The 27,853-nt window shown below is 50.1% G+C and overlaps 2 protein-coding genes across 2 annotated transcripts; both read left to right on the top strand.

The window, feature by feature from the left end:
- Positions 1 to 12,834: 12,834 nt before the first annotated feature.
- IUM83_17044 (Long-chain-fatty-acid-CoA ligase) lies at positions 12,835 to 13,507 on the top strand (the record flags this gene model as incomplete). Its single annotated transcript, XM_067941970.1, has 2 exons — positions 12,835 to 12,988; positions 13,128 to 13,507. 2 exons carry the CDS (start codon positions 12,835 to 12,837, stop codon positions 13,505 to 13,507), a joined length of 534 nt encoding a protein of 177 aa, XP_067792505.1.
- Positions 13,508 to 18,222: 4,715 nt separating this feature from the next.
- IUM83_17043 (putative long-chain-fatty-acid-CoA ligase) lies at positions 18,223 to 18,956 on the top strand (the record flags this gene model as incomplete). The annotated part of the gene is made up of 2 exons (XM_067941969.1): positions 18,223 to 18,285; positions 18,582 to 18,956. The coding sequence occupies 2 exons, from the start codon at positions 18,223 to 18,225 to the stop codon at positions 18,954 to 18,956; spliced, it is 438 nt and encodes a 145-aa protein (XP_067792503.1).
- Between the last annotated feature and the right edge of the window lie 8,897 nt (positions 18,957 to 27,853).

Here is a 27,853-nt window from a genome sequence, read left to right as displayed (position 1 = left end):
GGTTTCTGGGGTTGCTGGTGGTATCCGTGTGGCGCGAATAGTCTGGGATAGTGGTTCCCAGCTTCGCTGTGTCGCCTACATCAAGGCGTGGTGCGCGGAAGTCCCAGGGTGCAGAGCGAGAACCCTGGATCAAGGCAGGCTCAGACCGAGCCAACTCTCGGGGCCACTCTGGTCTGAGGGGCGAGTGAAGACCGTTGTGCGGCTCTCAGTCTGAGCCGCCGGAGGAAGTGTCGTGACTGGAAGCGACTCGAAGCCGGAGTCGCTGAGCAAGGAGGAGGCTGTTAAGGCCCAGAGTCCAAGGGCCTGAGAAGAGAAGTGGACTAAGTGTGTGTGGAGTGAACGTGTTTATATTCAAGAAAACGGGGCACAGCGGACTCAGCACGTGCGTACAAGGGCCTTCCAAGCAAGGAGCAAGCTTCGTCTGGGGGCATCTGGGAACTGTCGAGTTCGGAGGCAGCTGGTGTGGCCGACGCAAGTCTGGGCCCACAGCGTAGCCTTAGGAAGAACCAAGTCAAGGGATTGCAAGAGTCAGGAACACACGCCTCACCCAGCTTGGGATCTGAGATCTAATCTCAGATTCTGAGTTGAGTGGTCTGAGATCGAGGTCTAGCCGCGAGGCTATTCCCTGATTTTGGAGCCCGCATCGCCACAGTACTACCACCTCCAGCCAAGCAAAATGGCTCCCAACTGTCTCGACCTGAGCAAACTGCCGTTCGGGGAATACCGGCAGAAAGTGTCGAACATTGAGAAACCTCGCAACAAAACGTCCAAACAACTAGGAGAGAAACGATCACGCGAGGGAGGCATTGTCAGTCACGCAATGCCACCCCCGATCGGTATCGATATTACCATGGAGAGCGCGGAAAACACGGGCACAGTCCTAAGCCCGGTCTCGCATGGCGCTGAGTCCGATGACATCCAACTCGATCTATCCCTAGACATTGGCGCAGATTCGGACATGTCAGAGCCTTCATCTCCGACAACCGAATTCCCAGGCGATACATTCCCACATTCGCCCAAGAGACTACAGAGCCGACGAAGTGGTCCACCACCAACGACGTCGTCACAATCCTGGAACTCACCCAACTTCTGGAGTCACCTTGATGAACTAGACCCGGAGTTGGAATGTTGTGTGTCGAACCCCGACGAAAATGGGGATTCGGGCTACCAAATCGTAGTAACCCGCATCAACCCGTCGGAACAGAGCACCAACAGCAATGAGTACGCGTACTACCACGAAAACCAGAAAAACAAGGTGAAACTATCGACGAACCCTATTACAGTCAGAGAATTGATTCCGGAGACGGCGGAAAATATCGTCAAATCAAAACTCGTTTTCGAACAAGAAAACAAAACCCTTTAACAGGCATTAGAAGCAGAGGAAACGAAGGTTTTCTCGAGCGAAACGAGCTCCGAAAATGTGATGAAAGAGATTAGCAAAAACCGTCTAGCTTTCTTGCTGAAAGTCTCACGGTGGATGCGCCAAAACTCAGAGCTGATTGAAGAACTAACGCGTGTGCACCTGTGGTTCCGCTATGTGCACGGCTCAGTGACCAACGGCAACAAATTCACTACAAAATGGAAAAAAAAAAAAACTGACTGGGCTTGCTGCCCTGACATCCCGTACGGCGTTATTCAAAAGAACCGGAGAAATGCTGGTGAACATGAAGGACGAGTCGAAACTATACGATATCTCTCTAGCACTGGCGCTGTTGGAACTGCTGTTGTATACCGCAGCCCATGAGATCTTCAAAAACGACTTCTGGATCCAAACGTTAGCCACGACCCATGTGCCATGGATCCAGACCTCAGACACCCGACTACTACACCCGAATGTACTAATGGCTATCCTTCGCACTGAGTGCGGACGGATCATTCTAGATCGAGTGACAAGCTCTGGGTGGACACACCCAATCCTGGCCACACTCATCCACCTGAGGAACAACCATGAATGGCTAGCAGAGGAAAAGCGATGCTACAAATGCAGGTGCAGGATGGCAACATGCTGCTAGCAGCAGGCCCACTGTACATTGACTGTTAAGGGCTCGCTCTGGGAAAACGTATCCATCTTGACCGTAAATACTAACGGAGTCAAGAAAATGGGTACAAACTGATTGACAAGACGATTTCCAACTACCACGTGGCCTGCTTACAAGAGACGAAGTTTAGAGATGTTCATCATGCCAACAAATTTCAATTCCTTCAGCAAGCCACTTTCGACTGCAAATATTTCATATCAGACCGAAATGCCGTGCATACAACCACTCTGTTCTCTAGAAGTGGTGGAGTTGCTACCATAATCCATAACGATTTTCCTGGATTTGATTCAGCTGAAGAAATGGAAGATTGGACAATCCCCGGTCGTTACCTAGTAGTGCGAATACGGGTTCAAAACAAAGACCTATACATCCACAATGTGTATGCACCGGTCGACCCACAAGAAAATTATAACTTCTATGAGACCCTGTTGACACGGGAAATCAACCGTGGCGACGTACACCGGGTAATGTGTCGCGTTGGGCCCGAAGAGTGTTTGTCGTTGAAGTGGGTGCGAGTGTTGGTCCTGTCGAGAAGCGCGGTAGTTGTGGTCGATGTGCGGGGTAGACGGTTTATTTAAAACTGAATTGCTACTGCTAGCCTAACATGCATGCCTCGCTGTGCTCCTACGCGAGCACAGGGCTCTCTTTGCGTATTTCTGGGGTTTTCCTTGACTATGCGCTACCCTGCGTCTTTTTGTTTTCTTTTCATTTCTTTTCTACTAAATGTATGTTCCATGTTTCTTTTTCATGTTTTTCCTACAAAATGCATGTTCACTGTGACGGCTGACCCTCTCGGGTAGCTGCCACAGGAACTTCAAGCCTCTGACCGCTAGCAAGCAAGCCAGAGCCTTTGCGCCGCATCGCTCTGGCTTGCTTGCTCAGCAGGCCAGAGGTGGGCCTGACATCTCCCCCTGGTTGACTTCGCGTTGGCGGAGTCGATACTCATCCAGGAGTTGACGCCAATGCGAAACGTGCTTGATCTGCGCTTCGCTTTCCCAGGTTGCCTCATGCTCCGGCAACCCATGCCACTTCACGAGCCATTGACGTTTGCGACGTCTAGTTCGTTTCTTGAGCAGCTTCTCCACAATGTAGAGTTCTTCTCCAGTGTCCTCGTCCAAGATTAGAGGTACAGCCTTCGGAATCGGTCGATTCGGAAAATCCTCACGATTCGTTTGGTAATGGGTCAGTAACTCCACGTTGAATGTCGGATTAAGACGTTTCATCGTGCGCGGAAGTATCAACTTCGCCACGTTGTCGTTCACCATACGTTCAATCACGAACGGTCCAACCTTCTTAGCCGCTAATTTCGCTTTCTTCAATTCCGTGTTCTTGTTTACGGTTTTCAGCGGTAAGTTCTTCGTGTCGAGCAGCACTAAGTCACCTCTTTTAAAGACAACTTGTCTGCGCTTGCGATCGTAGTACTCCTTTTGTCTTGCTTGAGCTTCTTCCAAATTCTTCTGAGCACGTTCTACGATCTCCTGTCGCTCCTTCGCAAAGTTCTTCGCGAACTCCGCGAGCGTCACATCATTCTCCGATTGCAGCAGGTCTTTCATCTCCTCTGCCACAATGTTTGACACCTTACGTCCTGTGTCAAGTTCGAATGGCGCGAACTTCGTAGACGCGTTGACGAGGGTCGAATGCGCATATTCGATAGTCCCTAGGTGCTTAACCCAATCGTCACCGTGATACGAGATCATGCATCTCAATGCATCTTCGAGCACGAGGTTCTGGCGCTCCGTCTGGCCATCTGCCTGAGCTCGGTGCGCAGTTGTCATGCTGAGTTTGATACCCATCAACTTCATCAATGACTTCCAAAAGTCCGAGATGAACTTCGAGTCGCGATCACTGATGATGACCTTCGGCAATCCGTGATGCCGAACAACTGCATCAAAGAACACTTTAGCCGTGTCCTTCGCGTCAGCTGTTGAATACGTTGGTGCATACTTCGCTCGCTTGGACAACTTGTCCACTGCAACTAGTATTGCATCAAACCCTTCCGACACTGGCAAACCCGTGATGAAATCCATTGACACCACTTCCCAGCATTCCTTTGGCACTGGTATCGGCATCAGTAGTCCTTTTTTCTTCTGGCTACTGGACTTCCATCGTGCACAAGTCTCACATGTGCGAACGTATTCCCTTACGTCGCGGTCCATAGTCGGCCAGTAGTACCATTGCGCTGCTTTCAGGTACGTACGTCGACTTCCAGGATGCGCGGACGTCTTTCCATCATGAAACTCGATCATGACATTTGTGCGAAGCTCTTTTACCTTCGGCACACAAAGTCGGTAGACAGTTTCGCCTTTCGTCTGTTTGAAAAACAGAAGCCCATTGTGCTTGACGAACTTCTCCTTTCCAGCTCCATTAGACCACTGTTGCTTGAAAGCAGGGTCTGATTCGTATCCTTCCTGAAACGCTCTTTTCGTCTCAGGGGCCAAGTGCGGACTTACAAAATGATAGTCGACGCTGTTGACTTGTTGCTGTGCTACGCCAATCGGGCGACCCTCCCCCCGTAAGTTGACATCGTCGAGTAACAGGTGAGTATCATCCGTTGACAAGTTGCGCAACACTGCAGACTTAATACGGTGGTCATGACCTGGTGCGGCATTCTTGCGCATTCGTCGTCGCAGTCATGAACGGTATACGTCACATCCGGAAGAGGTGCTTCTTTCTCCTCTTCGTCTTCCAGTCCATCCGGTGGAGGCCGTGAGAGCGCATCCGCTACAACGTTCATCTTACCGCACATGATGCAAAGTAAACGTGTATTGCGAAAAGTGCGTAAAAACGAGCCATCTTTGGTGACACTCGTGGGTGATGCAACATCCACGAACACGCTGCGTTATCCGTGTAGACGTCGAATGGGCGTCCATGCAGATAGTGTCTCCACTAATCCGTAGCCACTTTGATAGCTAGTAGCTCCTTCTCATGCGTAGGCCATCCACGCTCATGCAACTTCTTCGAATAGAAGGCAATCGGATGATCTGCTCCGTCATACTTTTGTGACAGAACTCCACCAATACAATGTCCTGACGCGTCCGTCGTCACGATAAACGGTCGCTCAAAGTCCGGCAACTTCAGCGTAGGCGCTTGCTGAAGTGCGAGCTTGAGATGCAAATACGCGTCCTCCACAGGCTTCGCCCAACTCCATGGGACATCTCCCTTCGTCAAATCCCTCAACGGACGAGCAATCTCGACAAAATCACAGATAATTCTGCGATAATACCCTGCCAAACCCAAGAAACTCAACGACACCTTTCGATTCGTCGGAGTCGGATACTTGGCTATGACTTCCGTTTTACGCGGATCAACGCTTACTCCTGCCTGCGAGACGACATGTCCTAGGAAAGCCACTTCGGACTGACCAAACGAACACTTTGCCATGTGTGCAAAAAGCTTCTCGCGACGCAGTACCATCCAAATAACACGCAGATGCTCCACATGCTCCTCCATACTCTTCGAGAAGACGTAGATGTCATCGCGATACACGACGACAAATCCGTACTTGTCGAACAGCTTGTGTATGAGCCTGGACCATGTCCCTGGGAGTCCAGCCACTCCCATGGGCGCTACACACCACTGATACGTTTCCTTGTGTGTTCGAAACGCAGTGTACGGACGACTTGACTTCACCACCAGCATTTGATGATATCCCTGCGCAAGGTCGATCAACGTGTAAATGACACAACCTACCATCTTATCGAACAACTCCTCGATTAATGGCAACGGGATCTTGGCAATGACAGTCGCGTTGTTGAGATAACGGTAGTCGAACACCCAACGCAACGGAATCTTCAAATTGCCGCTACGCAACCATTCAGCCCTTTTCGGCATTTGACCTGTGACTGGGTCCTTCTTCGGGATAGCGAAGATGTTCGAAACCCACGGCGAGTTCGACACTTCAATCCATCCTTTCTTCAACTTGTCTTTGACAAATTCTTCGAAAGCATCCTGTTCCATCTTCGACATGCGGAACGGTGCACGAGAGCTTGGTTGAGCCCCCTTCTTCAACGTCACTTCAAAGTTGACTTCACGCATCGGAGGCAATCCGTCTGGTAATTGCTCCGGAAACACATCCTTGAACTCCTTACCGACTACGTTGAAGATCGGTTCTGGAATTCCTTCCATTTCGGGCACAAGTTGTATCTTTACCCGAAACACCTGCTCATACTCGCCTTCCTTCAAGTTGTGCGAGAACGACGGTGCATCGACGTCGATGAATTGCATCCGGTCAGGTATGACAACCTCCTCCTTTTGCCAATCCACTTGAGGGTTGTAGTCCTTAAACCACGGTTTCCCCAAAATGACGTCGTGCGACTCCGGCAACTTCCATTCCACGAACTCGATCGCTGGAAAGAAGTACCCATCCATGCTCACTGGCGCTTCCACGTGTTTGACATCCGTCGCCGGTGTTAACGTGCCATCAAAGCGCTGAGCTTGAAGTCGTCTTGACAGAAGCACATTACTAGCCAAACCTGGCATAATCATGTTCGTGCTTGCACCCGTGTCCAACAGAATTCGGACATCTCTGCCATTGATGCGACCCTTCCTGATGAAAAGGTTACTCGTACGTTCGGACTTCACTGCGTTCACCTTCAAGGTCTCCGTTGTACTTGTTGGTTGCGATCCTTGCTGAACCAACTTCACTGGCTGCTTCTCATGCAACTCAGCTTCCTGCTCTGGCGGCGATCCGCACACACCAGACTCCAATTCCGGTTGCATCGCATGCAAACTCGGTTCTTCAACTGGCTGTAGTCCACACGAGCCAGCATCTTCCGTCATTTCTGACGCTGCAGTGACAGTCTCTTCCACTTGCACACGTGCCTTGTCCATGAATGCCTGTAACTCATCCGCTTGTTCCTGGATGTCAGCCACACTCATAGTCACGCGATCCATGACGACAGTATCCACCTGTTCGTCATCCTCGAGGACCATGTTCATCCTCGGCTTACGCCCTTGATTACTGCCCGAGTTGTTGTACTTCGGCGCATTCCGCTTAGCCATTTGCGTCTGCTGCGGCTGTATCGGACATTGACGAGCCCGATGGGCGCTACTCCCGCACCGGAAACACAGGTTTCGGCGCATACATTCCTCCTTCGACGGTACCCTTACGTTGTCGATCTCCATCGGCACTGGTCCATCGTTGTTGCTCTTCGATCGTCTGTTGTCGTACGATCGGTACCTCGGTCTGTCGCGTGCTCCATCCGAGCGTCCACGATGCGCGTGAGACCGGTCATAGTCGAGCGCTACGGTAATAGCGTCGGTCAACGTTGCACTCCTGCGATACTGGACTTCCTCCCGAATACTTGACGGCAGACCACGCAAGAAATACATGATCTTGTCCAGTTCGCTCATCTCCTTGACTTGAGTAATCAAGTGCCTGAACTTGCTGATATAATCGGGCAGGTCTCGACACTGACGCTCCTTCAAGTCATTCATCTGGTCCCGAAGACGTTCTTGCAGATCCGGAGGCACGAACTCTTCCTCCAGCTTCAAAAAGAAGTCTTCCACACTCTTCACATCGTCCTTCTTGACGATGTACCACTGCGCGGCTCCATACTTCAGCGATCCCGCTAACACAGCCAAAATGCGTCCCCTCAACTTACTATCCTTCCAGTCTATGCCCTTAGCTAAAAAGTACTGCTCCACCTGCTCCCGGTATAGTTGGAACGATTCCTTGAGCGTCCCCCCGTAGCTGGGCATTTTTATCCCATCCAGCTTTATTTGCGACAGCTGCCTTGACTTGCGCAGCTCGTCGATCAATTCTGTCTGCTTCTCCATGGCCGCCAACATACTATGCATTAGTTGGGCCGGATCCGCCATCTTGAACACGCGAAAACTTCGTACTTTGTGTGTTCACCCTTGAAACTTGATACCGGTGGGAGCAATCTACTTTTAGGGGCACTGACTAAAAGAAAGTAAAAGAGAAAACCTGTTAAAGAAAATAGCCTATGCTGCTTCCTAAAATTGGCCGAGTTATGCGCTGTGGGAGGTCTTGGACTTCTTCGATGCCTTTGAAGAGGTCGATGACACGTGAGAGGTCGATGACGCGTGAGAGGTCGAGCGGTGACGGTTGTCGTCCTGGTCTTCGCTTCGCCAAATTTTGCTGTGCCGGGCTACCAAGAACAAAAACTGACTAACCGGCTTCGAGACTTATAGTGCTCGATTTATATGCGGTGCAGTCTTTTGAGAACAGTAGCTACTTGGGCAAATGGGCTGTCACCGAGGCCAGATGCAAAACAAATTTGCACCACGGCTGCCCTCCAGTTATTTCCCACGGTCAGCGTACAATAATAGGTTGCCCTATTAATGTACCAAAGTCTCCCCAACAGCTGGGTTGGTCACGCTGACGTGACACTTACACCTCAAGCTGAAAAAGCCTCCCCTTGAGTGCCGTGCAGCAGCGAGCCTTCCCCCCGCAAGTGCTACCAGATGTCGCGTTGGGCCCGAAGAGTGTTTGTCGTTGAAGTGGGTGCGAGTGTTGGTCCTGTCGAGAAGCGCGGTAGTTGTGGTCGATGTGCGGGGTAGACGGTTTATTTAAAACTGAATTGCTACTGCTAGCCTAACATGCATGCCTCGCTGTGCTCCTACGCGAGCACAGGGCTCTCTTTGCGTATTTCTGGGGTTTTCCTTGACTATGCGCTACCCTGCGTCTTTTTGTTTTCTTTTCATTTCTTTTCTACTAAATGTATGTTCCATGTTTCTTTTTCATGTTTTTCCTACAAAATGCATGTTCACTGTGACGGCTGACCCTCTCGGGTAGCTGCCACAGGAACTTCAAGCCTCTGACCGCTAGCAAGCAAGCCAGAGCCTTTGCGCCGCATCGCTCTGGCTTGCTTGCTCAGCAGGCCAGAGGTGGGCCTGACATAATGGGAGACCTAAACGTGACCTTTAACCCACTTCTAGACTCGGCTACGGTGTCAGCTAGACATAACCGACCAAGACAGAGCGCTTTGGAGTGGATAGCTAGTCGAGGCGTATCTGATTGTTGGCGAATTCAACACCCAGAGCGCCGTGTCTTCACAGGACTACCACCCAGGAAAAACAGACTCGATTATTGCTTTATGTCCGATACATTCACGACACGCTACTACGGATCATCACGCTACTTTCAAGTTCCTCACTCGGGCGATCATTTAGCACATAGTGTCACCTTAAGGCAATGCTGCCAACCGCGAGGTAAAGGGTATTGGCGCCTCCCCACAAAAATGTTGGAATGTCCACTCATCAAAGAAGCAATCGAAAACGAAGCAAAACTCCTCCTTCCAGACATACTTAACGCCAATAACCCTGGATTAGTATGGTTAGGGTGGAAACGCCGAATGGCAAACCAGTTAAAATCCCTGCAAGCAGTAATGGCAATCCAAGAAAATCAAGGCCTTCGAGCAGCGGAAAAATGCTTCGAACACAGCATGGAAAATTACGTCGATAATCCGTCACACAGTGCCCATAACACTTATCAAGAGGCAAAAGCTGTCTATACAGCGCGGAAAGAACATGTGGCTCGACTCCAACAGGACTCTGCCTCTGATTTCCACGCAGGTAGCATGGAGACATCAACCTCAGCATTTTTTCGACCGCCTATTTCCCTACTGCGTCCTGTGCAGGTGACGTCAGTGAAACTAGAGTCGGGGGAAATATCCACCGACCCTCAAGAAGTGCAACAACGTTTTCGTTCCCACTGGGGGACAATTTTCGGAGACCCAACGAGTCCACTAGATGGAACTGTGATTGATGAAGAAAAGCGAGCGGCCTTGCTCGAGTCGATTAAACTAAAACTTTCAGGAGAAGATGTTGAAAATTTGGATAGTCCAATAACACCCGCCGATGAACTTACAGCATCTATCAAACACATGCAAAGCAATTCTGCTCCAGGACTGGATGGGCTAACCCCAGCGTTTTACCAGACATCACCCGAGGTTTTTGGAAAAATACTATGCAGAGTGTTTCAGTACCAACTAGACCGAGGGATTCTGCTACCTTCCCAACGAAAATCCTGTGTCACCCTTCTCTACAAGAAGGGAGACCGGAGCGATCCAGGCAACTACAGACCGATCGCACTTATGCCGGTAGACGTCAAAGTCCTATCGAAGGTGCTAATTTACCGCCTCAAAGAGGTTCTACCTACCATTATACACCCCGATCAAAAAGGATTTGTTTCTGGTAGATCACTACATCATCAAGTACGCCTACTAAATGACCTCCAACATCATGCAACGATGACTAACTCGGAAGCGATGGCTCTGTTCCTAGACTTCGAGAAGGCATATGACAGAGTGATTTGGGAGTACCTCTTTCTTATTCTGGCAATCCTTGGCTTTGGCGAACGTTTTATCTCGTGGATTTGCCTCCTGTACAACAAACCTCTTGCATTGATTTTATTAAACGGGTTTCTACTACGACCTCTGCAAGTAACGCGAGGCGTGGAACATGGTGATCCGCTGTCATCACTTCTTTTCTTACTCTGTATCGAGCCACTTGGCAATCTTATCCGCCAACGCCAAGACCTTGGTGTACCGGTCAATGTACAAACCACGATAGCTGGTCTATACTTTGCAGATGACTCGACATTGATAGCCACGAACCCGAATAGATTACGACAACAACTAGAACAGGTGCAAATCTACTGTCAAGGATCAGGAGCACGCCTCAACTTAAAAAGTCCGCGTTATTGCCACTAAACAAAAGGCAAACGTGTCCAGTAATCCCCGAAGTTAAGTGTCTAGGCCCCAACGATTCAGTCAAATATTTAGGCATACCAATCGGCCAACACATATCGGATGACACAATAGTCGCCGAACTCAACAACAAATTCTACAGAGGGTTCGGAATATGGGGTCGGCGAGCGAGAACACTCCGGGGGCGGCTCCTACCAGTACACACTATGATACTCTCCGTACTTTGGCACTTCACCCCGCACACTACGATCCCAACTTCCTGCGTTCGGAGATGACAGCGAATGTTAAATAAGTTTGTGCTGACCCGGAAAAATGAAGAGGACTCGACCTTCATTCAACTGGCTCCAACTGAGCGACTGTATCAACCGCGAAAGGCAGGCGGATTCCAACTTCCCCACCTGCAAACACAACTAAATGTACAACGACTACAACTTCTCCAGCAGTTTGCGAAGATGACAGAAGCTCCAGAGAAGGGAAACTGGCCATCCCTAGCAGCCACGTTCTTCGAGACGCTAACTCCATCCGTACCAGTAAACCACCCGCTAGACTTCCTGGACATCTCGCCTTCCAAGTTCAAGTGCCTGCTACGTATGGAGGGGAGGCTCTGCCCCATTGGTGGACCGAAACTTGGAAGCTATGGCACAAGATCGAGTGGCCCGTGAAAGGAGGACAGAACCGCCCTGCAAAAGCACTACTATGTGCCCCACTCTGGATATCAAAAAACCCTCTCCTCCATTACACAACTCCACAAGGGCACAAACGAAACATTGCGACAATTGCGGAGCCGAAAAGGAGTTTCAGACTCCAGGTAGCCAAAAATCTACAATACGCTTGTATGCAAGATATTATTGACGACATTGGCAAACATCCATCAATTTCCACATTCCTAAGGAAAACCCTGGATCCTAGCAATACTATCGTCCCTCTACAGACTCAGAAAAAGTGGCTCCGAAGTCTCCATAAAGAGCCCATGCAAGTTATTTCCCAAGTGGAAGCAACACTAGGCAACTTGGAACTTCAAACAAACCAAGCGACGACTTTCCTTCCCAACGTAGGAGTAAAAACAGCCGCAAAAATATTCGCATTTCCTCACATACCCCGGGACAAGGTAAAACAACTACTACAACCAGAGCTGCTAAACCCCACCCAACATACTATCTGCCAAGATCTAACTGCCACAACGTTAGAAGATGTTTCCGCCTTTGTGAGATTTGGACGCCAACACAGATCGGAACTCCTGCCAATTTACGATGATCTACAAATGCGCATCGCGCAACGTATTTTGCCAGTAAGGTCGCGCTTTTGGTTCCTCAAACATCTAGATCCAAATATCCAGTGCTGCCTTATCCTACATGCAACAACATAGAGACAGCAAAACATCTCTTCAAGGACTGCTCCAAGTCTGACGCACTGTTGAAAGAACTGTGGAAAGACTGGTGCCGCTTCTTTGAAGGACAAATATTGTGTTGCCCCACAAGCTGCAAGTAGCACCACGCTGGAATAACCAACAAGCTGAGATTCTATCACTATGGAATATGATCAGGTGCATTACCCTCCACCACCGCTGGACAGAACGAAACCGGTTCTGCTTCGAGGAAATCGACCCTGAACCACTCAATACCACCCTTGCCGCGATTTACACAACATTCGGAGCTCACTACCGTCGGCTGCTTAGACAGACCGACAAGCCGAATCAAAAGAACTTCACAAGCATTCTCAAAATTTGCCAACATCCAGTTTCTTCGGGGAGTTCCAACGAAGAAACCACGATATATTCCGAGTACGTCATGTTCAGCTACATCTCACCCAACGGACAGGCATCGTATTCCAGACACTGATCGAATAAACGACAAGAAGATAGCACTACTACTTAGCAAATCGAGAAGACCACGAATCGGTAATCGACCATTCTTCCTGAGTTCGCAAATCAACGAGTGACAAACGAAGACCAAGACGATGCAGCATCCCGGTTGGGATAGATCGAGCCGGCTACCCATCGAGTCGCACGTGGGCACGCCCGTCATGTACAGCCAAGTGCAGCTAGAGGACGAACCCGAAATTGGCTACACGAGCCGCGACAAGCCCCGCCCGCGCGGCGAGACCTCGTCAAGGGCCCCAGGATGTTCTCCGTGTACTATGAGAACCCGGAGATGACGCGCGAGGCCATTCACGAACGTGGATGGGTACACACGGGAGACATCGGCTGCTGGAACGCCGACGGCAAACCTAGCATCATCAACCGCAAGAAGAACATCTTCAAGCTGGCGCAGGGGAGTACGTCGCCGCCGAGAAGATCGAGAACGCCTACTCCAAGTGCAAGCACATTACACAGCTCTTCGTGTTTACAGCGACTCGCTGCAGACCTGTCTGGTTGATGTGGTGGTGCCCAATGTGGAGGCGTTGAAGGTGTGAGCCCAGGAGCACGGATTCAGTGGCGACAACGCAAGCAAGGCCAAGGTGCTCGCCAACCCCGAGTACCAGAAGGACGTGCGCGACGACACGGAGCGCGTGACCAAGGCAGCACAACTGCGCGTTGTCGAGCGCGTCCGCAACGTGGACTTCCACCCGAAGTCGTTCTCGTCTGACGACGACCTGGTGACACCGACGGTCAAGCTGAAGCGGCCGCAGCTGAAGGCGTACTTCCAGCCGCAGATCGACGAGCTCTACAAAGAGCTGCAGGCGGTCATCTGTGACGAAACCAAAGCAACGGTGTATTTAAACCTGACAGGCTTCTCGTACCCGTGGTGTCGGATAACGCCAAGATTATGGGCGATTCCAGTTCTGGAGTATTGATTCACGCTGACGTCTTGATGGGAAGCCGACCCAGAATCGCCTCGGGTAGTACCAAACACACCAATCGTTGCTGCTGCCTCGGTGACCGTAGTCAATGCCATTGGCCGCAACAAGGTGTAGCCTATCGCTGAGTCCTTTTGTGTAGTTTCCTAGTTCAACTGCTAAAGCATCAATGGTCCTGGGTACTTCTACATTTATACCAGAGGCTAGTTGAGCGAACATCCCCCTTCACAGTTATGCGGGAAACGTTTTCAAATGGGAATTCGATTTTCTGAAGAGAACATCTATTTGTAGACGATTTTTCTTTTACAGTACCGTTCGAGTTTCCCAGTTACGTACTAGTAGAACGCAGCGAGGCTATACAGTCTCCTGCCTGGCGTTGTGGGGCGTGCTTCAAGAGTTGAAACATGCAAATGGCATGCTAATGCTTCTTGGCATTCATACGCAGGAAGATTATGTAGTACTCGTAGAGACTTTTTGGCACATGGGGGAATACGCTGTCCGCGGTATGTCCAAGTTCCTTCCACTTCTGGAACATCTGAAATCGGTAAACCTCATTGTGCATCATATCGCTCAGCGTATTCGCGCTCATCACTCTCTCTTCCTCGTCGTCTTCGTCAAGCACCGTTTGGTACCTTCTAAGAAATCGCTTGTCCTCGCCAGCGAGAACATCCGAGGAGTGAACAACGGCCACGTTCGACACACCGGTTTGGTCGCCTTCGACACTGCAATGCCACTTGCGAGGAGGACGACCGCAAGATCCACAAGAGTCGTGCTGGATAGACAGGGCGTTGGTTGTTGGGTCTTGAGGACTGGAGGAGAAATCGTAGAATGAGAAATGCGGCAGTTTCATGGGTACCGGTGGCTCCACTGATGTGACATGTGTATGATTATTATTTTACATGTACACGTAGCCCTACGGTATTTCACGAGGCACGATCTCAATAACGATCATGCACTGCACCGCACTAGGAAGGGAATCTTAATGAGCATACTGTACCATATTACATGTACAGTACTTGTAATCAATGAATAATCGTAGACCCTGGTAAGGATAGGGTTAGTAGGGGTAGGGTAGTGGAGGACGACGCTCATAAACTATTAATACACCTACATAATCGACGCCGCGTCAACCGCGGCACTGCATAATCAGCACCAGTGGTAGGAGCTGCAGAGCCTCCTGTAAGGCAAGCAGCGTTAAGGAGCTTTGTCTAACTGCTAAATGTACTCACTTCGCAACTTACTATCGAGCGCGCAAACGTCATAGGAGGAAAGGTTATAGTCGCATGAGGAACGTGTCAACCAGTAAATAGATCTACCAAAAAGAATTCCCTTCGTAATAGGACCCCCCGTCAGATCCTAAGATAACCAACTTGACCTATAGAATTATGAGCTCGTATAATCCGTTGCCGGTTGATGGTTCTGGCTCTCTAAAACACTGGACAGCAAGGAATGTCAGGTTTTTCAAATCATTACATTATTACCACGTGGGGCTATTACAAAGAAATTTGTACTTACATCCGGGCTACATCATTAAGCACGAATCGCCGCACGATCCCAATAATGATCCTGAACCGGGACCAGATGGCTCTGAGGTGCATTCTCAACCGCATGCGTCGAGGAGCAAAAATAGGCGTTCATTCATCAAATTTGATGCATGTCGCACTGCGGGGGTTGGGGAAGTATGAGGACTACCAATCGTAGCAGACTAGTTGCTTCCTCGCATGAACCAAGAGCGATAGCAACGGAGAAAGGTGCTGTTCACGAGCGAGCTTTCGAAAAGGCTAAGCATTTCGTCAAGTCCGCAAATTATGCAACAATGGCTGATCACGTTTAGTTTTTACGCTGTAAAAAAACTCATAATTTGTCAACAGATTATATAGGACGGGAACTTTTTTTTACGAGTGTTGTAATCAACCCGTGGTTTACGGTATTTCGGTTTACGGTGTTTCGAAGGCACGATCCCAATAACGATCCTGCGCCATGTCCCAGCGAACAGCCGAGATGGTAAGGAAAAATAAGAGATAAACTCAAATTATACTAACTAGTACACTGTCGTTAGTAACTAAAATGATGCAGGTTATTAACTGCATTAGTGGAGGGGGTGTCGACCCAATATGTCTCTGTGTCCCACTAGAATCGTTTGTCGCACTGGAGCCGTTTCTTACGTATCTATCGTCCAAGACTACACCATGGAAGTTGTATCGCACCGCCCGCCATCGACTTCAGCGACGATGAGTTATAAAACATCCAGTGTGATGTAGATTACTCTTGGTGGGAGTAATCACTTGATTTGGTGACCAAGTCAAGTGATCGGAGTGTTCGAGACGACGACAATGATTTATTGTGCCTTTCAGTCAGATTGCCCAAATCGGACTCTTATACTCCGAATAGCAAAACATCAGGCCATGGGGTTAGGTACACTGACACTTATTAAGAGAAGTCGATTTAGGCAACATGGAATTAGGTTGACCAATCAAAATGTATTGCTGCGAGAGGAATAAAATCTTCCGATTTGATTGAATCAGAACATTTGTCTGTCATAAGCAGACGTCAGTAACATACAAAGGAAGTCGGTACACCATTTCCCACCCAACTTGCAAGTTTTACAAACCAAGGTGCAGATGACTGGTCCATACAACTTTTTATTTAATACTACGTTTTTCAAGAACGAACAACATTTTTCACGACTTGCAGAAAAATCCGGAGCACTTTTTAGGCAGCTTGCAAACCCGTGCTCAAGCATGTTAGAACAATCATAATACACTATTTCGGCGCATACAGCCTGATTTGATGTTAAAGGCCGTGGTTTATGTGTCCCGGATAATAGTGTTGGCGCAATATTTTGGTAAAAAGAATCAGGCCTATACACTGTTCAAGAATAGAGGCCAATGTGTGATATAAATGCTTTTGTGAGCAAAATAGATTTGTTTCTCTCAACCCCTTTGGTGATGTACCACGGGATCGATGAATGCGGTAGCACGCTTGAACACTAGGTCTGATAGCGTTTGTCCAAATCCTCCTCAAAATAGACAAAACAGTGGCCAAGCTCTTGTTTTGTGCAGTTTGGAGCATCAACTGAAACAACGGGATATGTTCCGATCAGTTTGACATCAGCTCTATACTGTAGAGTGTGCAGAACGCTGTTCATGTGTGCTAGCTAGAGGTATATGGCCATGCTTTCTCACTTCAACACCTGAGGTCTATTCTCAACCGGACCCATGCAACCGCACCGCATCGTACAGTTACATGTCGCCGCGTCGGATGATAATGAAAATGCGGGTGCAGTTCTTGTTCACAGACAGCTCGTGCAAGCTATTTAAACTCAAAAGCGTTCCAACATGGGGAAAATGGAATCTGCAAATCCAGCCAACATATAACTGATACTAATACTCACAGATAAGGCAAAGACGCTGTGTCACCCCCATATATCTGATCTCTGCACCGTTTTTGCCGAAACCTGACAGTTTTTACGTGTTGAGGCCGTGCGTTGCGGTGAAGGGCTAAAGGGACAACCACCAGTCATTTTGAGCTACTCGAGAGGGCGACGTTCTTCTTCCGCATTTCTCATTCTGCAATTTCTCCTCCACTCCTCAAGACCCAACAACCAACATCCAGCCATGCGTCTCTTCAACGTGACCCTTGTGGTTCTTGCGGCCGTCCTCCTTGGAAGTGTCAAAGGCCGATCAGACCACGTGGACGTTGTTCACTCCTCGCATGCTCTCGCTGGCGAGGACAAGAGATTCCTTCGAAGCCATCAAACGACGGATGACAAAGTCAACCTTCCTGAATACAACGAGGAAGAGAGAGGTATATATCCCACGTTTAGCGCGGACGAATTGTTTGCCGCGTTGAATTTTCACAGGATGCAGAACGATGCAAATTTCCGCTTCGAAATGTTTCAAGAATGGAAAGCACGTGGAATTACCAAGGCCCAAATCCGCGAGCATGCGCCACATGATCTCTACGAACTGTGGAAAGTGTTCAGGAGTATTCATGGCTAAGAGGTATGTTTCAAGCAGCCAGGACTTGAACCATGCCCCATAACACCACCCAAAGGAGGACACGATAAGCGGGGGGCTCTATCGCCTCGCTGCGTTCTACGCATCTGGGAAACTCGAACGCGGTACTGTAGAAGAAAGCTCGTCTGTGGTTAGTTGATTAAACAAATAGAGGACGACCACTTCAAAGCTATTTGATCCGACGGTGCTAAATCTGGGAATTTCGAAAGTGGTAGATAATATTATCCGCATAACTGAGAAGGTCATCTCATTCAGATGACGAAAATCAACGTAGATGTACAGTACATACAAAATCTACTTTCCGAATTGTCTCGAGCAACACTGCATAACAATTGTCTCGAGCAACACTGCATAACAATACTGTACTGTAGTAGACAGATGCGAGGTAAACTACACGGACTCGATGTAAACTACATGGATTTGTGGTAAATTATATAATATATAATATATAATACGCATCCCCAACAAACTCGCTCTCTGCTCGTCGTGCTCGCTGAACTCATCGCGCACGTCGCGTTCGTCAAGCACGTCGCGTTCACCGCGCGCATGACGTCCATCTCGTACATGTGTCTGCTGAAGGCGCGCCCGTAGACCTCCACTGTTACAACGATGTAGCATCCCGGTTGCCGATAGATCGAGTCGGCTGCCCACCGAGTCGCACGTGGGCACGCCCGTCATGTACAGCTAGAGGACATGCCCGAAATTGGCTACACGAGCCGCGACAAGCCCCGCCCGCGCGGCGAGATCCTCGTCAAGGTTCGTCGTGTACTATGAGAACCCGAAGATGGCGCGCGAGGCCATTCACGAACGTGGATGGGTACACACGGGAGACATCGGCTGCTGGAACGCCGACGGCAAGCCTAGCATCATCAACCGCAAGAAGAACATCTTCAAGCTGGCGCAGGGGAATACGTCGCCGCCGAGAAGATCGAGAACGCCTACTCCAAGTGCAAGCACATTACACAGCTCTTCGTGTTTACAGCGACTCGCTGCAGACCTGTCTGGTTGGTGTGGTGATGCCCAATGTGGAGGCGTTGAAGGTGTGAGCCCAGGAGCACGGATTCAGTGGCGACAACGCAAGCAAGGCCAAGGTGCTCGCCAACCCCGAGTACCAGAAGGACGTGCGCGACGACACGGAGCGCGTGACCAAGGCAACACAACTGCGCGTTGTCGAGCGCGTCCGCAACGTGGACTTCCACCCGAAGTCGTTCTCGTCTGACGACGACCTGGTGACACCGACGGTCAAGCTGAAGCGGCCGCAGCTGAAGGCGTACTTCCAGCCGCAGATCGACGAGCTCTACAAAGAGCTGCAGGCGGTCATCTGTGACGAAACCAAAGCAACGGTGTATTTAAACCTGACAGGCTTCTCGTACCCGTGGTGTTGGATAACGCCAAGATTATGGGCGATTCCAGTTCTGGAGTATTGATTCACGCTGACGTCTTGATGGGAAGCCGACCCAGAATCGCCTCGGGTAGTACCAAACACACCAATCGTTGCTGCTGCCTCGGTGACCGTAGTCAATGCCATTGGCCGCAACAAGGTGTAGCCTATCGCTGAGTCCTTTTGTGTAGTTTCCTAGTTCAACTGCTAAAGCATCAATGGTCCTGGGTACTTCTACATTTATACCAGAGGCTAGTTGAGCGAACATCCCCCTTCACAGTTATGCGGGAAACGTTTTCAAATGGGAATTCGATTTTCTGAAGAGAACATCTATTTGTAGACGATTTTTCTTTTACAGTACCGTTCGAGTTTCCCAGTTACGTACTAGTAGAACGCAGCGAGGCTATACAGTCTCCTGCCTGGCGTTGTGGGGCGTGCTTCAAGAGTTGAAACATGCAAATGGCATGCTAATGCTTCTTGGCATTCATACGCAGGAAGATTATGTAGTACTCGTAGAGACTTTTTGGCACATGGGGGAATACGCTGTCCGCAGTATGTCCAAGTTCCTTCCACTTCTGGAACATCTGAAATCGGTAAACCTCATCGTGCATCATATCGCTCAGCGTATTCGCGCTCATCACTCTCTCTTCCTCGTCGTCTTCGTCAAGCACCTTTTGGTACCTTCTAAGAAATCGCTTGTCCTCGCCAGCGAGAACATCCGAGGAGTGAACAACGGCGGCGTTCGTCACACCAGTCTGGTCTGCCTTCGACACTGCAATGCCACTTGCGAGGAGGACGACCGCAAGATCCACAAGAGTCGTGCTGGATAGCGCATGGTGTAGTGTCTGCAGGGAAATCGAAGACACGCTGGGGGAGTCGGCGAGGCTCCCGGCAGTTTAGCCGTAGTGTATTGCCATAGGTAACTAGCAAAGTGAATAGGACACGAGGTACTCCTAGTGCTGCGGCTCCTGCTAACCAATGAAGCCGCAGCTACTGTAATATAGGTTGTCGTTAGCTAGTCATCAAGTTTGTCGTTTTGGCGCACTGGATTTCTGGCTGGTCATCAGCTTTACGTTATGCTTCGCTTGCTTTTCGTTATGCACACGATTTGTTGTCGCAATCATCACGTTTGCCGTTATTGACTGCGACCAGTTGGTGTTGAAGCTGCTAGCTTGGACAGGCTGGAGATTTCCTCCACTACACATGGCTGGGTGTTGATTGTTGGGTCTTGAGGACTCTACCATAAGGTAAAACGATCCTAGTTTGCGTTTTGGAAACGCAAATCGAGGTCGATCAAAATATATGGAGGTCGTTCACGATGGAACGAGCGAGATGGTGTCAGCCAGTAAAAAGATCTATCACAGAAATGTCCTTTGTACGCGTGATAGGGCACCCCCAAGATTTACCAATACAGTACGATAGAATTATGACTGGGATTATCCGTCGTCATTTGCTGGCTCTCGCCCTCTAAAACAGTGGACAGCATGGAATGCAAAGTACAGTCTGGGAAAACAAATCATTGCCAAAAATGGCGCCGACGAAGAATACCTCAAAAGTCCGAACCAGCATCAAGGGCGTCCACAGAAAGTCAAACGAATTCAAGCGTGAAAGTGTGAGCAACGACAAGAAAGCAGAGGAGTTCTGGATTTTACCACGAAGTAAGGTCTGCTTCTAAGCTAAACAGTCTCTCTGTTTCCCCCAGCGCATCTTGTGTTGCCGTGAAGTATTGCAGGAAATCCAGTTTAAGTCGTTCCATTAGATAGAGTTCTTTCATCGTATTACTTGAGCCCCTCCCTTATCTTACCCGAATGGCAGCGTTAAATGACTACATGAATGTCGCCCCTAAAAGATTCAGGCAACACGCAACTAGATAATATACTATTCTCTGGATAATATACAGAGAACTCTTGAACTTGCCATTTTTTTTTAAAAGAATTGCATTATTATCACGTAGTACTGGGGGCTGCCCTATTACAACAGAAATTCGTAAATATATCCCGGCTATGTCATTAGACACAAATCGCCGCACGATCCTGATAACGATCCTGCACTGTTACAAATCGAGACCAGATGGCACTGAGGTGCATTCTCAACCGGCTCATGCGTTCAAGTTGCCGCACGGCGAGGGTTGGGAGCCCCAGCCCATCCTCCGAGGGTCCCATTTGGACCCTCAGGCCCTGGTGTAAGTAAAACCGTACTGAGATTCCAAGTAGGTGCTGGGTTAGCTGAACGCGACGTTCTGGTCGATGTAGACGCGTTCCGAAATTGGTTCCCAAACACCAACGTGATCAGAACGAGTTCTGGGCGTGTAATAGCAGTTTCACACACTGCAAGCCGGTGAGAGGCTCATGGTCGTCCTGCAAGCCACATACAAGTGAGCTCCGTCACACAGGGACCAACGCTGACCTTGTCTACCTCCGGGCGCAGTCCTACAGCAAGAGACTACGTGAGTTTGCCTCACTGGGGCTTATGTCGCAGCGAAATGCATCGGTAGTGATGTGGGCAGAATTAGCATATGGCCACGACAAAACTCGTTCCGAGTCAGAACGCCTCGCCGAAGCGTTCTGAGAACGCCATACAGAACGGGTCCAAAACCGAAACTCGTTCTGAGTGCCGCATGCGAGATTAGCCAATGAAAACGCAAGTTCGTTCAGAACGAGTTTCAGAACTTTTTCTTAGACCAGGGCCTCAGAGGTCCACCAATCATAGCACACCAGCTGTTGCAGACCGAGTATTATTATCAGTTATAGGTTGTCTGCATTGCAAACATCCATTTCCCTGTTGGAACGTTTTTGAGTTCAAAAACGTGTAGCTGGCATCAGCTGGCTGTGAAGAAGGATTGCGGCCGCATTTACATTTTCATCTGGTGCGGTCGCATGGGTCCGGTTGAGAATGGACCTGGAGTGTTTAATTTTTCTGAAAGCATGGCCACAAATCTCTGGCTAGCACGCATGAACACCGTCCTACAGAATGTACAGTGTATAGAGTTGAGAACGTTTGACAAACTGACCGGAACATTTCCCGCTGTTTCAGTTGATGCTCCAAACTGCAAAAAACAAGAGCTTGGTCGCTGTTTTGAGGACGATTTGGACAAAACGCTGTCAGGCCTAGTGTTCAAGCGTGCTACATGTACCGCATTCGTCGATGAGCTCGAACCCCGAGGTGTATCGCCAAAGAAACGAATATATTTTGCACACCAAAACCTATTCTTGAACATTGTATAGGCCTAACGCTTTCTTTTCTTGTTTAACCAAAAATTGCGCTAACGCCATCAACTGGGACTCAAAAACCATGGTCTTCAATACCAAATCAGGCTACTGAGATAATTATACCTTCTACGTACTTCACACACACATAATGTCAGGCTGATGACCCATGACATTCAAATTCGAATCAAAATATCCTCTAATCTCGAAATTGTGGTTAGTGATACGAGATTGATGTTTAGCCTACGAACCAGCAGTAAGCGGAGGTGAGGTTAACCCGCAGTGGTCGCTCACTCAGTTCTTCTAGAGTGACTGTACCCGTATAATGACAAATTATCATTCATCACGTCATGGCTATAGTTCTCGTGGTGGCCGGCGGTAGGTTACAGTCGGAGTGGGCATGTTAGCTGTACTGTATAAATACCAGCGAGTTGTGCAACCAGGTTTGCAACCGTCACTTGATTGGTTAAAATTATTTATTGTTGACGAGGTGGTGAGCTATAGGTCAATGCTAGACACGCAGTGTAGTGGGCCTACCTTGGCTAACTACTTAAGCTTACACGTTACGCTACGTGTATGAGGAAGCGGTAGTTTAGATTTAATTAGAATAAAATATACTTGAGTCCTCAAGTATAATTTAATCAAAATAAAGACGCCAAAGTAATTAGGTAAGGTAACATAAAAACTATATAGCTTAAGTAGGGTAAAATGAGAACTGTATTGTTTTTTCTAAATTGATCTTCCTCCTAAATATATTAAAACTGTTTTATTATTTATGAAAGGGATTGGCACCAGCTAGCCCGTCAATATGCACATCTCTGATTGGTAGAAAGCAGCATCTTTCTACCAATAGAATCTTCGGGTATGTGTGGACCACTCATTGTGGGGCCCACTTCAATGTAGCCATTGGTGTGACTTACACCAAGGCGAGGAAGTATCTAAAACTTTTAACAGATATTTTATCTGGTATAATCACAAGTGGCCTGTAGCCACTTGTGCGTGTAACTCCATTACACCATCCCCCCTTAAGATTACACGCGCACGGCCCCCGCACGTCAATCTCTGAATTAACCATTCGTCAATTCTCCGCGTTTGGAGAAGAAACCCGCGCTCATACAACGATGAGCGCGCTCCAAGAGAAGAAGGACTCAAAGACGATGGAGAGTAATCTCTCCATCGACCAGTACTACACGCGCCAGGAGGCGAAGTACGGTGACGTCGTCGACTTCGGCGGCGACGACGAAACAGGCATGGATGACGAAAAGGATTTGCTTTCTAAGCGCAAGGACTCAGTGTCGAGCGACTTGCTCGACCCCCACGCTGGGAACGTTCGCCAGCGTGAGAGGGATGAATCGGAAGCTTCGAGCTCGAAGCGTTCACGAACTGAGAGCGATACCCCCACTCGCTTCTGCTGGGGCGCTCAGTTCTCCGAGCGCGGCACCTGCAGCGCGCGACCCGTGGATGCCGTCCGCGTCCGAGATCACGGACTGGTATGGAAAGTCGGTATCTCCGAATGAGGTGCCGCTGTACGTATGCAGCGCCATCAAGGATGACGCCGTTGTCGCTAAGTTGCACTTTGATGCGGAGTCGCCTCAAAGGCGCGATTACTCCATCTGACTCTCCCATGAGCTCTGATGGTTTCAAAGCAAGAAAACATCTTCTTGCAGCAAAGTGCCCGAGTGGCAGGCACTGTGTCAAAGTTGGAATGTTTTTGTTGAGAACTTCAACAAGAAGCCGGATGCTTACCGTGAACGGATTAAGCAAGTGCGTGATCGCTTCGAGACGTACTCAAAGCGCGGTAAGTTGGATCAGCTCCTCGTTGCTGCGGAGGAGGCTAATGTGCCGTGCGCTGTGCCTGAGAGCTATCAGTGCATGAAGCGTTTCCCAGGCGCGGTGCGCTTGAGCGACCGCGACCTAAACGGGTACACGTCAATCCGTGTGCCCGATACTTTCAATGAGCTCCGGGCTAAGTTCTTAGCACGCGAGGGTTCGGGCGCTGATGATGATTGCAGTGCTCGTACTACTTCCGCTGTGCCAGCGCGTACTGCTCCTCGTACGCCCTCACCTTTTCCGGAACGTCCTCCAGCAAGACGTTCCGCGGTTCCCATGTATCTTGATGGGGAGGAAATCCTCTCCAACGAATACGAAAACGATCCCCTTGAGGGTTCGTTTTCGGGATACTATGGTCAACAATCCGCTCAACAATCCAGTGGGTTGAGCCGCGGGCGTCACGGATCGTGTAACGGGGTTACACACACAAGTGACAACAGTCACTTGTGCATGACAACGGTCACAAGTGACAACAGTCACTTGTACATGACATTTGTCACTTATGGTAACAGATAAATATCTGTTAAAGGTTTTAGATACTTCCTCACATTGGTGTAAGGCACACCAATGGATACATTGAAGTGGGCCACCACACATGAGTGGTCCACACCTACCCAAAGACCCTATTGGTAGAAAGCATCTTTCTACCAATTAGAGACGTGCATATTGACGGGGCTCTGACAGCCAGCCGCTGTCAACCCCTTTCATAGATGATACACAGATTTAGCAGATTTTAGAGGAAGATCAATTTACAAACAATACAGTTCTCATTTTACCTAAACTAAGTCACTTGGAATCCTATCTTACTTAACTTATATTTGTGTATTCAAATATAATTAACCTAAGTATGTACTAAGTACTTACGCTTCCTCATACACGTAGCGCGACGTGTAAGATAAAGTAGTGAGTCAAGTTAGACCCACTACACCTGGTGGCACTTTGTAGTCCGTCCAACGACCGACTGCTTGACGTTCGTACGCGGTGTATGAACGCGGAGCCGAGAACCACATGAGCACGGAGGTGCCCATGGAGAGCTCCAACACGCCTGCAACGCATGTTGCACGCGCTGACTGCCCCCACCTGTCTGACCCAGAGTGGGAAGCCCTCCAACGACTGTCAACAGTCATTGGGGAGGCGGCGATAGCTACGATGCTGCGTACGTTATCGCCGACAGAGCAACATGGTGTTGCTCTAGGATTCATCATGAAGGAGCAGCGTGATGCTGCTTCCTCAGTGATGGCGTCGTCAGGGACGACACCGCGTGCTCAACCATTAAAGTTGAGCGTAAACAATTTCGTGGGAAGAGAGGGCGAGCCTCTCCTCCGATGGCTTGTCGAACTCGAAACAGCCATTGCGGCTCGACGTATCGTCGACCCGTTGTCGAAGGTTGCGTTCGCCATGTCCTGCCTTGGCGGACGAGCGAGGAGTTGGGCGTATGGACGCCGACTCTCCGATCCTACGTGCTTCAGCACCGACGAAGTGTTCAAAGAGGAGCTCAAACAAGCGTTTGAGCCCCCGCAAAACGAGTTCCGGTCGAGGGCGGAGTTCCTCGACCTTCAGCAGGGTAAGCATGACGTCCATGCTTACGCGCAGCGCGCACGATATTTGGTATCAAATATCGTGACTAACCCGATTGACGAGGCGACCAAGGTCGTCACGTTCATGAAAGGGCTTAGAGAAGGGCCTGTGAAGACCTATCTCTTCCGAGAGTACCCGAGTACTCTAGAAGCTGCAATCACTCTTGCCATGCAAGAAGAGTTTAGCCTGCGGCAGGCTAAACTCCACGTAAACGTACCGAGGCCGCAACCGCGCCCGGTAGCGAGGCCGGGAGGTCCAGAACCAATGGACCTCTCGAATGTAACAACTGCTGGTTACCAGCAGCAGGGAGGTAACGTGCGATGCTTCCGTTGCGGAAGGATCGGTCACTTTGCACGGGAGTGCACAGCTCCCATGCCCCCTGGAGGTGGCCGTCGTGGCGATGCTAGGCATCGCCGCGGACCAACAAAAAACGCGAACATCCAGTAGGCGCGGGGCGCCCTACTGGTAATGCAGTCGCGCGTGCCGACATCGGGCACGCGACGCTGAGGACTGCAGCGCCCAGTGAGACCAGCTCTCACTGCAGGAAACAAGATGACAGGCCGAACCTAGTCATCTTGAAGGTTTACTCGAAGAGAGCGAGTGACCCTCTTCGAGCTTTGGTAGATTCAGGCGCGTCGAACAACTTTGTTCGACTACGGAGCCTGCCGAGTCTTGACTTCGAGGAGGTAAATGTACCTCGAAGTCTTCTGGAAGTGCGACTGGTAACAGGTGCCATCGTGAAGACCGAGAAGCGCGTCGTGAACGTGCGCTTCTCGTACAAACAACGAGTGTTTGTCGAACACTTTATCGTCCTGGACCTGGACGATAAGTTCGACGTTGTTATGATCCGGTAATTGACTGGAAGAAGTGCACCCTCGTGCGCTTCGGTCGCGACTGCGGAACAGAGAGCGATGGCCCTGTTACCGCAGCGCACGTACCAGCAGGTGCGCGCGACTCGCCAGTCGAGACAGCGCTTAATGCCGCTGTCCCGGAGTGCCCAAGGGGTGCGCGAGGATGCGCACAAGTGGGATCCACATCGGCGGTGCTGCCGACGTCGGAAGATGAGGATGTGTCTGTTCCGGGAACCAACACTCGCGTTCAAGTGCGCATAGGACAGTCCCTGACCCGAAGCGGTCAGGTCGACGACGACGCGTCGACTCCGGGAGTCGACGCACCCTCGGTCATGAGGGGCTCCGCCAATAACTGGCGTCGAGGTGACAAAGGCGTGTCAACTCTGCGAGTTGACGCTGCAAACAGTACGGACGGTTACAAACGTCCCGTACTGACGCAATTTGCATGCTGTCGTGCAGCCGGGCTGTACGACGAAGCGCCATGCGATCAAGCCGGGCTTGATACCGCGCGCCCGCGGACAGGGTCCTCCGGCGAACAACTGTCCATGGCCGGGCCTGGACCAGAAGAACCACCGTGCGGAGCCGGGCTCCGCACAACAAGAAGACGGCGTATGCGAAGAACGCTGCGCAAGTCTCGGTCCGGGACCGAGACGCAACGAGAACCGTCTGCCGGGTAGACTGAGGCGGTGACGCCGGACGTCGAGACGCTAAGCATCTTCACGCGTACCGATACTGGATTCCAGTATCAGGAAATGGAACTCGCTAATCCTCCGACGAGGGCGTCGGAGTTGACTTCGCTTCCAGCCATGAACTGGAAGGGCTTCACGCTCGACTTGCACGATGGACGCATCGAGCAAGTCTGCATTCTGTCGGACAGCGAAAGAACGGAGAGCGAGAGCGAAGAGCTCAGGCAGCTCTTCATGGGAAGTGCCACTAAGAGTGAAGACACTCTCAGTGCGAAGACGAAGCGAGAGCGCTTCGGGGAACAAGGCTGGGACTCGCTGAAGTCGAGTCCATATTACGAGTTGTTGAGGGTGTACAAAGACGTACTCCCGGAAGCGATTCCTGCGGAGCTTCCGCAGGATAAGGGCATTCAGCACGCGATTGATCTCGTGCCGGGCACGAAGTACTGTGTTACGCGGCAGTGGCCACTGCCGCGAGATCAAGTGAAGGCGATTGACGACTTCTTTGAAAGTCGTCGCAGAGCAGGACAAGTGCGGGAATCAAAGTCCCCGCACAGTGCTCCGACGTTCTGTGTCAAGAAGCCACAGGGCGGATGGCGCATCGTTCATGCGTATAACAAGCTGAACGATGCGACGGTACCGGCGCAGACGACGATACCGCGAAAAGATGTTAGCATCGATTCGATGGCCGGGAGCACCGTTTACAGTGCTCTCGACTTGCGAGACGGATTCTATCAAATCCTAATGCGTGAGAGCGATATCCCTCTCACGGCAGTGAGCACGCCAAGTGGCATG

This window comes from Phytophthora cinnamomi (genome assembly GCF_018691715.1).
Source record: "Phytophthora cinnamomi strain GKB4 chromosome Unknown Contig34, whole genome shotgun sequence".
NCBI lineage: Eukaryota > Oomycota > Peronosporomycetes > Peronosporales > Peronosporaceae > Phytophthora > Phytophthora cinnamomi.
This window is presented reverse-complemented; position numbering and strand designations above follow the sequence as displayed.